At 38.9% G+C, this 12386-nt stretch overlaps 1 protein-coding gene across 13 annotated transcripts in view; it reads left to right on the top strand.

Moving 5' to 3' along the window:
- Positions 1 to 11835, top strand: part of LOC134204272 (ecotropic viral integration site 5 ortholog) — a 129327-nt gene extending 117492 nt beyond the window's left edge. For 9 of the 13 annotated variants that reach the window (XM_062679098.1, XM_062679143.1, XM_062679135.1 and 6 more), the window contains one exon: positions 8803 to 11835. In XM_062679098.1, the coding sequence (XP_062535082.1) occupies positions 8803 to 9036 (234 nt within the window). In that variant the 3' untranslated portion in view covers positions 9037 to 11835. Of the gene's footprint in view, positions 1 to 8439; positions 8561 to 8802 lie in introns of all 13 variants that reach the window. The other 4 variants (XR_009977838.1, XR_009977837.1, XR_009977840.1 and 1 more) reach the window with 2 other exon arrangements.
- The last annotated feature ends 551 nt before the right edge of the window (positions 11836 to 12386 follow it).

Genomic DNA, 12386 nt, shown 5'->3' on the forward strand with positions numbered 1-12386 from the left:
TTACTTGATTTTTCATTCATGCCTTTCAGCATACCTTTCCTGACCATTATGTCCAATCCATGTTGGCCAATATGCCCGAGTCGACGGTGCCACAAGTTTCCAATTCCTAGTTCACTATGGTTTGCTTGGACTTCGCGAAACAACAGATCGAGTTCATACAAATTACCACGGATGTGTCCAGTAGCCAACAGCTTTCCGTCCTACTTCAACACTGCTACGTTCTCGAAAAAAAAAAACACATCTATACCTGCATTTGTCATTTTCTTGACCGACATGAGATTTTCACGTAGTTCAAGGACGTAAATCACGTTTTTGATGTTGAATGTCACGCCCTTGTTGCTGTTGCGTTAATTTTACCAATTTGACCAGCGATCATTGCTTCTCCTTCCTTAGCAACCTTGATCTCCACAGAATTCGACAAATTCTTCAGACTAGTGAATACGGTCTTGTCGCATACCAAGTGATCACTGCATCCGGAATCTAGCTTGAATGCGAAGCGTCCTGGCCTCTTCTCCGCAACATTGGCATCAGCCAAGAAACACACGGCACTCTTCTTCGCTGAATTGGCTTCCCGTTGGAGGCAATCTTTATTTATATGTCCCAGGCGACCACATAGATGACACTTTCCGAGGAATTTTGAGAACTTCTTCTTCGAGTCACTGGTAAAAGCTGCAGATTTGTCTTCAACGGAATCACTTTGCCGATCGGATCGTTTGCTTTCCTTGGCCAACAGACGTTGCTTGACGAGATCCAAATTTAATTCTTTTTCCGCTACATTCTCCAAGGCCGTGACTAGAGGATCAAAAGAGTCTGGCAACGTTAAAAATATTTGCGATACCAGTTCACTTGCAGCCAACGTCGCACCAGCGATCTTCAATCTTCTTCCCAACTAACATTTAATGTCAATGTAAATGTTATTTCAACTCGTTTATACGGCTTCAAGCTGAATATGTGTGCTTTACTTATGATCAAGAACATCTATTCAATTCCTTTACCAGCAAATCTGGCGAATCTATTCAGCTGTTTTTGACGTGCCGGTACAACTACTTTACAGCATGTTACACAATTTTTTCTTTCGTTACTAAACCATTTAGTAATGTAATTCGCTTCAATGACGCTTATTCAGATTTTTTGAATCTGTTAAATAAGTTTTATACAGCCACTGAATTCAATTTGATTAAATATTATTTAAGAGGAGAGTAAATTTCGGAGTTTATTTAATGTTTTTTTTTGTGAAAACTGCAATATCAATTTTGTTGCTACCTAGATTTGAACTCCTGATCTCCTGATTCAATGGCCGCTGCTCTGTCATCACTGTCACTTTGACATATATAAATAACAAAGAAAATTATGGATGTGCTTCTTCGCATACCCTATAGGTTGTTTTACTAACGCTATTTTCAGATTCATGATGAATAAACGTTAGAAAGAGGCCTACATGCTACTTTTAGCACATAAGCTTAAAAATTATGCTTTTAGCATTATTTCAACCATTATTCAAACATTTATCAGCATGTTCTGTTGGCTAACTTTTTTGCATCATCAATCGCTGAAATTGTTTTTAGGCAACATTTTCTCAATCTGTATGGATGCTACTCTGCTGCTAATCGTTTAACAGTAGCCGTCAACAGAAATATCGCTTCTAAATGGCTTGTTTTCTTACACTATCTGCTAGCATTATTGACAGCGCTTCGTCAGTTGCTATAAGAGCAGGTGAAAACCTTTGTAGCTGCATTACAGAAATCAATAGCTCATAGACAACTCCGGCAACAAAAATCAAATGTAAACATTGCGGTTTTGACGTTCCATACTGATAAGCTATTGAAAGAAGCAGTATAAGGTTTACTTAAACGTTGTGTAATCTTCAAAGATACAGAAGTTGCCTAAAAGCTTCGTTAGTTCATTTATAGCGCCATTACGCTATATTGTTAGTGCTATAACAACAGCGAAAACGTTTTCATTGAATGCTACTCACCGTAATATGGGAAGTTGCTAACAAGCAACTCAATTACATACATGAGCTCTTAACCGATGAGCTTTGTTGCTAATTCAGACAGAGCTGTTTTATGAATATATGAAAGCTGCATAAACGATAAAAGATGAAATATATTCGGTACAAACTGACTAGCTGATAGATATTTGGGTAATAGTCGAGTTGAAGTTTAAGGGATTATTTGCGGAGGCTTTTCTTTTATTCAGCATTGGCTGCTTTTATTCAAATATTATACAGCCAAAGGCTAGAAGTTGAAGCTTTTAGCACCAAAATTGTTAGTTGGGTTACCAGTCCATCAAATTCCAACAGATGTGTCCTCATATCGGAGCCTTCCTTCATCCTTAAACGAGCCAACTGCGTCCGAATGATTGTTTGGCTTGCCACGGATATCTTTGCATATGTCGTCTCTAAGCTGGCCCACATATCCTTAGTGGTCGTCTTCTCTCGAACGATTTCGAGACACTCGTCCGATAGACACCCCACCAGCAACGCTTTTGCAATCCGGTCTTTCTCCTCGAACTTGGCTTTATCTTCTGCTGCTACCGGAGCCACTCCGGTCAAAACATCCGCAACGCCTTTCGCTTCGAGGTATACCTTCACTCGATAGCTCCAGTTTTGGAAATCTGCTCCACTTCCTCGTAATAACGGGATGTTGCAGGTCACGTCTTTCGCGGTGGTGCCCATAACCTCTTGAGAGACGAGTCGGAACTCCGAATGAAGTCAGGTTTTATTTAACGGATTAAAAGTTTATTGAGCAAAACGTTCTTAACAGTACGGTGTTCATTGTAGGAATGAGCGTGGAAATTATTTTTCCTAACAAGTTACTTGTGTTGCTATGTAGCTCCCATAACAACGTAACACCGCTATGGCCGATTGATTTTTGCGCCAACATTTAGTGTGCCTGATTGAATACTTTAATGGGAATCAACTTTCTATGAATATTTCGAAGACAAAATACATGCTTTTTCATTCACCACGGAAGAAAGTATCGCAACACTGTCATCCATTTGTTGATAATTTACATATTGAAAAAGTCTCAACATTTAAATATATGGGACTTCACTTATATTCTGGCCTTTCATGGGATATTCATATTCAACATGTAGCAAGTAAAGTTTCCAGATTATGTGGTCTTATGAAAAGGGCACGAGGTTTCGTGCCCAATGCCGCACTGCTAACATTTTATTATGCATGCATTCATTCAACACTTCAGTACTTAATCATTGTTTGGGGTCATGCCGCCAAATCAAAATTGAAAAAATTCAAACGTTACAGAACAGATGTTTAAAAATAGTATTCAATCTGCCTTTACTATCTTCCACGATTCTGCTTTACACTAGTTTACCCTTGAGTTTACCTCATCGAATTATTCCCTTTGTGGTTCTACGTGACATCCAATCTATTTTATTTGTACATAATTTTTTGCATAATCGTGAATTCCATCACAATATTACCCTTCCAATTAGAAATAATTCCTTGATCACAAGAAACACTAATGATCTATTGAGAAGTAGTGCATCCACAAATTTAGGGCTATCGGGCATAACAATTTACAGTCCAAAGAACTTACCCATTAGCCTTGAAAACAATTTTGAATAAAATGTCATTTAAAAGTAAACTTAAGAAGCATATGATGAGGAACATGAATGAATATCTTCTTTAGAAACGTCAAATAGTTCAATTTGTATTGCTGTAGGTTTTTCTGGTTCCTGCTAGTTTTCTACTATAGCGTAGCTCAACTAGTATTAAATTTAGTATACATATCAACTTACTTATAGCCACGAAACGTTATCTCCATTGTATATTGTAGTAACTTAGATTTAGTTTTTCATTTGTGAATCCCTTCAATGGAACCTGGTTCCACTGGGATCTCATAAAGTTGAATTAGTTTTCGCTTAAATGTCTCCCGCGTTTTAGTTTTTTTTATTAGTTCGAGTCCACACCAGGGGGCACTCAATGTGAGCTTTTTGGTGCGGGGGTCAGTAGCAACTACCGCGCAATCACATTGCTGAGCGCCGCCTACAAGGTACTCTTCCAACTTTTATGCCGCCGACTAACACTAATTGCAAGAGAGTTCGTGGGCATTACCAGGCGGGCTTTATGGGTGAACGCTCTACCGCAGACCAGGTGTTCGCCATACGTCAGGTATTGCAGAAATGCCGCGAATACAACGTGCCCCCAAATCATCTATTTATCGAATTCAAAGCCGCATATGATACAATCGATCAGGACCAGCTATGGCAGCTGATGCACGAAAACGGAATTCCGGATAAACTGATACGGTTGATCAAGGCGATGGATCGGGTGATGTGCGTAGTTCGAGTTAGTCCCTTCGAAACGCGCAGAGGGCTACGGCAAGGTGATGGTCTTTCGTGTCTGCTATTCAACATCGCTTTGGAGGGAGTAATACTAAGGGCAGGGATTCCAGTTATCGTCCAGTTATTTAGTTTCGCCGACGACTTGATATCATGGCATGTAACTTTGAGAGGATGGAGAAAGCCTACATCAGACTGAAAAGCGAAGCTAAACGGATTGGACTAGTCATCAACACGTCGAAGACGTTGTACATTATAGGAAGAGACTCAAGAGAGGTCAATGTAAGCCACCCACCACGAGTTTCTATCGGTGGTGAAGAAATCGAGGTAGTTGAAGAATTCGTATACTTTGGCTCACTGGTGACCGCCGATAACGATACCGGCAGACAAATTCAGAGACGCATCATGGCAGGAAATCGTACATACTTTGGACTCCGCAAAACGCTTCGATCGAATAGAGTTCGCCGCCGTACCAAACTGACTAACTACAAAACGCTTATGAGACCGGTAGTTCTTTAAGGAACAGGAGACCTGGACGATGCTCGTGGTAACCAACGCGCACTGGGAGTTTTCGGAAGGAAAGCGCTGCGTACCATCTATAGTGAGGTGCAGATGGCGGACGGTACGTGGAGGAGGCGAATCAACAACGAGTTGCATTAGCTGTTGGGAGAACCATTCATCGTTCACACCGCGAAAATCGGAAGAATGCGGTGGGCCGGGCACGTAGCCAGAATTTTGGATAGTAATCCGGTCAAAATGGTTTTCGACAACGATACGACGGGAACAAGAAGGCGAGTTATACAGCGGGCAAGGTGGATCGATCAGGTGGAGGACGATTTGCGGACCCTGCGCAGACAGCGTGGTTGGCGACGTGCAGCCATGGACCGAGCTGAATGGAGAATACTTATGTACATATTGCACAGGCCACTCCGGCCTTAGTCTGGTAATAATAATCTTTGCAAACCTCATAGGTTGTTCTACTAGGGCTATTTTCAGTTTCGTGCTGTATAAACGTTAGAAAGAGTCCTACGTGCTGCTTTTAGCACTAAAGCTTGAATATTATACGATTATACTTTCAGCATTATTTCAACTATTATTCAAACACTATCAGCATGTTCTGTTGGCAAACTTTTATGCATCATCAATCGTTGAAATTGTTTTTAGGCAACATTTTCCCGACTTGCATACAGTAGCATCCACTGCTAATCGTTTAACAGTAACCGTCAACGGAAATATTGCTACTAAATGGCTTGTTTTCTTACACTCAGAGGCGTCGCGTCCGCATGTGCAACCTGTGCACTGCACATGTGGTAATTTTTATCCTTAATATTAAAACTCTCGATAGATTTTTTGTTTTTATATGAATTATTATGTGCCTTTGATGGATGCTTTATGCAAATTTGACAATTAGATACATGAACGAAAATATGCATGGATTTCAATAGGCAACCAAATTCTGATGTGAGCCAACCAAATTCTGCGATGGGGGCGCGTTATATTTTTCTCTACGATACCGAACCGACCCACCGACACCACATGTCGTTTCCGTTCATGTCACCGATGACGATTTTGACGTCCTGCAGTGAGCATCCATCGTATATCTGCTCCGGCTGCGCATAGAACGCTTCTTTCTCGTCGTCGGGTATCCCTTCGTGGGGGCAGTGCACGTTAATGATGCTATAGTTGAAGAAACGGCCTTTAATCCCAAGCTTCCACATCCTTGCGTTGATTGGCTGCCACCCAATCACACGATGGCGCATCTTACCCAGCACTATGAAGAACCGGCTTCGTTGGTGGTGCCACAGCTTTGGGAGAAGGTAGCCGGTCGATGTCCGCTTTTCCACACTTTCTGTTTCCTGCAGCGCTACGACGTCGAAGTTGCGGGGATGTAATTCATCGTAGATTATCTTGTCGCAACCTGCGAAGCCTAGCGACTTGCAATTCCATGTTCCAAGCTTCCAATCGTGATCCTTTATTCGTCGCCTAGGTCGTTGCCGATTGTATCGAGTCGTATTATCTTCTATGTCGTTCGTAATGGTTGTTTTTAAAGGCGGCTTATTGGGCCTGCGCAAACCTCCTGTCTCGTCGGAGGGCCGTCGTGTCAGGGCTGTTTAGCGTCCCACCTAACACCAGGACTTGGGCTTGTGCGCTTTGAGCGGCACACGGTCGCTTTGGTGGAGCCTACTTGCGGATACATGCAGCTTTTTATAGGAATTCAACAGGGCCCACTGTCAAACCCCACCACATCCTAGGCAAGCCCCACAACTCGCAGATGGCCTGGGGATGGCCTAGTAATCTTTAACCGATTTTCTCGCAACAAGTTGCATTCGACAGAGGGCAAATTGTAGTGTAGATCAGTAGATCACTATTGAATTTGGTGACGATCGACCGTTGCATTTAGTAGTTATTAAGAAAATGGTACATCGAACTATATTAGTTCCATATAAAGTTGGCTAAATGTGAGAAAGGCAGTATCACTCGGCATTATACTCGGTGAACTAAATGAAAAGGAAATCTGCAACCAAACATCTAAGCATGTGAACCCAGGTAGACCTGTGCGTCGAAGTATTTGAACGGCGCAACGGGTTGCATTCGAAGCAGCATCCTGTCCTATTGTTTCCTATAGAACATTAGCCAGATCGGACTATGGGCTCGGAAGTTATGGCCAAAATGCAATTTTTTATAATCCACGAGAAAGGCATCGCCGTTAGGTGGGATTAATCAGGTTTTTTTTAGAAATTTTAAGCAAAATTTATTTAGGAATGCCATTGAGAATACTATCGGTTACTGCTCTAGAAAATTTCTTCAGGAGATGTTTTAAAAATTCGGAAAATTCTCTGGAAAATTTTCGAAAACCTCTGCAGGAATTATTTTGAAAGTTCCCTTATTCAAATCATACGCAATTTTTTAGATATTTTTTTTAATTAGGGGATTTCCATCAAAATTTAATTAATTTTAGGAATAAAATGGTTTCTGATGAAATTCATAAAGGACTTGCCGAAGGAATTGCTGGAGTTATTTCTGTTGGAATTTCTTGAGGTATTACGAAAAGAACTCATGAAAGCATTTCCAATGGAATTCTTGACGAAATTCCCGAAAGAATTTGTGAATAAATTTTCGTATGAACTCCTGATGGAGTTTCCAAAGGATTTCCAATGATATTTTTTAGGAATTTCCAGAGGAATTCCTAATTCCCGAAGGAGTACCAAAAGGAATTTTCGAATAGGGGAACGGTTCGGCACCTCATCCCATATATCTTATTTCCATCCCTCAAAAAACCAAGCAATAAAAAGGAATTTGGTTTGTTTCTTATTTTTGTGATTTTTTCACCAGTGAGTACGCGTGTTAGCAACAAAGAAGCGACGGAGTTGGTGCTGTATTACTTTGTTTTGCGATGAGATGAATATATGTTCAGTGAGAAGGAAAACAGAACAGTTCCCCTATATTGCTAAAGAAATTTTCAAGGTCGTGAAATTAATTAGCAAAGAATAATACTGCAGAAATATATTAGTAAACAAGGGGATTTCTGGAGGAACTCATGAAGGAATTCCCAAAGCAATATCTGAAGGAATTTTGGAAGAATGTCCAAAGGAATTTAAGGAGAAATTTAAGAAGTCGGGAATTTCTTCAGAAACTTCATAGTTTCGAAGAAAGAATTTCTTAAATAATTATCAAAGGAATTTTCGATGGAAGTGCGTAAATGTAAATCCGTGATTTTCGCGACAGCATTTTAAGGAATCGCGAATATCGCGACTAGAAGAGATAATCCGCGACAAATCCGCGAAATTCGCGAAAAACGCGAGAATCGTGAAATCTGCGACTGTTGTAACAGTCCTGGTAATAACTCAACAAATTTGTAGCTTAATGTAAAAAGGCAAAAAGGTTAGGAAATTGAGAAGAAATATAGAAACATCAACGTTATATTGATTAATGCGCAATACCAGCTTTATGGCAAATACATAGATTGGATGATAGAATAGTAACTTCACGACTGATCTCATAGCACCAATTCATATCCATTTAAAATTTTCGTAAAAGTAGATTCTTGTGTAGAAATGTGAAAAATCGCAAAATAATTTTATTCCCCTAATTGGTATCCATCTAAATATTTTTCGTCTCTTTTTCGTTTAGTATCTTCAAAAAATCTCCAATAATAGTCGCGAAATGGTCCATTTTGCTGTAGATGCAATAAAAAACAAACTGAAATATTGATTTCGCTAGAAACACTGACCGAAATTTGCTTCGGTATTTTGTAAGTTCCGTCACCTTTTGTTTTGTTTGTATGATTTGAATGTATATACAGATGTGTGTATTTTAGCTCAGTAATATGTAGTAATTATAGCCTTTGTAAGCTTTATTTGCATGTTTCGCATGGTGCACCTCTTACTAACCCCTTTAACCCATTGGGAATTATCTGTTTTGTGTTCCTTGAGATGTTTCTTCTTACCAAACGATATTAATTCCGACCATTCCCATTGAACCAACTCGAAACAGCTGACGGCGCTAAAGTGTCGTGGCACAAATCTGAACATGATGCGCATGATCAAGAGCACCTCGATCCAATCGATCGATTCCACCAACGAGATCGATTTCAGCGAAATGCAACTGCTACGGAAGGATATTATTACCAGCAACAGTGCACTACATCAGCAGCAGCAGCAGCAACATAATCATCAACAAGCGTCACCGGTTGCCACTTGCACGTCACCATCGTCGTCATCTACGTGAAATTTAGCGTTTAAGTCAGTAGCAGTAGTGATAGTAGGAAAAATCATCGTCAAAACCAGTTTAGCAGCCATGCTAAGGTCATCGTCAAATTGTACACCTACCGAGGAGCATGACAGTGATTTGAAATATTCGAATCGCTGAAATGTTCGACATGTTCACGTGCACCCTGTTTTTTCATAGGAACGCGAACGATAGTTGTCGTGAGATCACATCGAGGAAGAAAAGTTGTACTATTTGCTAATAAAAATTAGGAAAAGTTTTGTATTAGTCAGAGAGATAAAAAAACTAAAATCTTAGGGAGTATACCACGAAGGGAAGTTAACGAACATAAGTACGAGTGAGTAAATCTACAAACACCGACAGGCGCTGTTCTTATGAGTTGTGAATTGTGTAATATGTGTGTAGTTTTTCCGTTCACTTTTTTACACGTTTTCTGTTTAAGTTGTCTATGAACGGGAGCTGAGATAATGCAAAGCTTCACTGGAAAGAACCGAAATATTATTTACATATGAATATTAGCATAGTATACCGTACTGGACAGGGCAGGAAATGAGCTAAAAGCGCGTAAAAATTTCCGCAATAACGTATGTAATCTGCAATCATAGACGACTATTACTATTATTATTGTTCTAATAATTATAAATTATTATTATTTGTGTTTTCGTTTCGTGGTTTTAGTAATTGTATGTATTTTTGTTTACGAATGTTTTCGAGTATATTTAACTAAGCCAGAGCGCAATTAAGAGCCAATGAGAGTTTAACTGTCGTATATTGTTTGTTGATAAAAAACTATCCTAAAGGATCGCGAAACTTGATAGTATTTTCTATCATTTTTTTGTGGATAAGTTTTTCACTATCGTACTATTAACATGTTTGTGTTTAGTCTATATTTATTTCATATTCTATTCTGTTCATACGGCGTCTGCTTTTTTACCTTTTTTATAAAATCTTAAAATATTATCTGTCGAGAATCGTTTGCAGTTTCTGAAGCTAAAACTAAAGTATTTTTTCTTTCAAATGAGCAGTTGTTTGAAACGAAAATATTACAACAACTCCATGAAATGGATGCATGTCTGCCATTTGATGGATTCGTTTTTAAAATGGGATTTAGGTATTAGTTCTCGTAGAAAGATGAAAATATAGTCCAACTTTTTTGGGATAGTCATGGTTCTGACTACATTTTGAGGTACGTAGTCTCTGCCCTCCACAAAACCGCGTATACCCCCATCCATGAAGATTTAGGTTCAATCAGGAAGGTCCTACAAACCGACTCATAAAACTTTATGTAGCTTAGCATAGTGGTGCTAAAGTCCTGCAATATTCCTTTCTGACAGATAGTTTTTTAGGATTTTCTACAACTCGCAACACTACATTTCCATTTATAGCAGAGAAAAGACGGTATTAAAAGATACATTCTAGCCTATAGCCTAACCCAGCCAAAATAGTTTTTCTTTCTTCTAAAATGGCATTAATGTTCCGAATCTATTTGAAACTTGAAAATAACAAAAGACTTAGCCGTTCAAAATTGTTCGAATTTGGAAACAACTTAATCATTAATTATTAGCGCTAGTCTTGCGATCTTACAGGTTCAATCCGTGAGAAAACTAATTCGTTAACATTTTTGCAAATCTCGTAGTGAAGGTTGGAAAAATAGAAATATTAAAGGAAAGCAAGGAACCTAACCATTACTCTACTACTTTTATTACTAGGTAACATAATTGTATGTGTGTGTCTGTAATACGGTTTGAAACCAAGCGCTGGGTAAGAAATGTGGCAAATTTTAGTACACTTGTTGGAGAAGAGGAACGTTCAGTGATAAATATATTTGGATTAACTTACATACATACTTTAGAATAAAATCAAAACACTTATAAAACATCCCTAAATAGACACATTCGCATTTTTTGTGTGATATTTACGAACATTAACACACACACGCGTGATGTTCAAACACGGTGCCAAAACATACGGTTTGAGTTTTGTCGTTTTGTGTGAAGAGTGTCAGCAGTTTAAAATAATGTAAAGCAAAAATACACCTTTTCGATTGTTCTTTCTTTCAAAATCATTGATTTTTTCTAATTTTTATTTTTGCTTGTGCAATGATCAAATAGAGATACAGATAACGCATGGAGGAAGCGCAAATTTGGTTCAACCGGAAACCGAGTGGTTTTATCTGTGGCACACCAAATTGGAAAATCTCAAAATACTCATCATATGTGAAATAACTTTCAATACCCAAGTCAGCCCTCGTCATTGTATTTTCGTTTATATTTGAAAACGAACCATTTTGGTTAGGACACGTTAGCACAAAGTTAAATAAAGTTGACAATTGAACGAAAACAATGATGAAAAACATAATCACAAACGAGAACCAAAATAATCCATATTAGCATCGCAGTAGTTAAAGTAGATGTACTTAAATATCAAATCAGCATAACCTATAACCAAACACCCGAACACATGGTGAACACAAACAAAAAAGAAACGTAACCAGAAGAACATCAAACTCACAATTAAGAAGAAAAAAAATACACACAGGGTAACACATACAGTTTTGTATATCAAATATACAGAAGAGACATGGATAACAGAGCGAGTGAAATTTTATTCAGCATGCCCATTCGAAACCGAATAATGATGGAAAGAAAATGTTTAATGGACTTATCTAATTAATTACATCGGCGGCGAAGCAAACCAATTGAAGTTCCACCAACACATAAACGTAACAATAATGACGACAACAAAACATGCAGACATGGATATCGAAGCCGAATGAGAATAAATACAAATTTGAGACAGCGATGGGAAATTCTATACGTGCCGAAATCCTTGTCCTTGAAATAGGCAACTTTTATAAACATATGTACACCGAGTTGGTTTGGTCGCAAAGGCGTTTCGAGACCACGGGAATTGACTGGTGAGTGTCGTTTGTTTTTTGATCGAGAAGGTACCGAGATTATTTAGTCACAAAACTGTTTTTCCTTCAAGGGGGTTCGTCGTTTGTGAGAGCTTCTCGAATTCGTTGATGTCCCTAGTGATTTGATCCATAGCTGTATGTAGCCAACCACGCAATCTTCCGAGCAACCAACAATTTTCTTGCACTTCTATCTCAATCAATCCATCCTGTTCGCTGATCTCGGGCTACAACTCTCAATCTGTTTCAAGCGACTTGAAGCAGTCCACTTATTATTCGCACCATGTGGAAGACGATTAAAAAAAAAATAATCGTTCTTAATTCAACAGACTGAGAAAGCCAAAATTTGAATAAGTTTGGGATTTTTCTAGATTATTCAGTCACCAAATTGTGATTTTGCGGGCAGAGGGTTCGTTGTTTGTGATTTTTTATTACG

The sequence above is a fragment of the Armigeres subalbatus genome, chromosome 1 (assembly GCF_024139115.2).
Source record: "Armigeres subalbatus isolate Guangzhou_Male chromosome 1, GZ_Asu_2, whole genome shotgun sequence".
In the NCBI taxonomy this organism is placed as follows: domain Eukaryota; kingdom Metazoa; phylum Arthropoda; class Insecta; order Diptera; family Culicidae; genus Armigeres; species Armigeres subalbatus.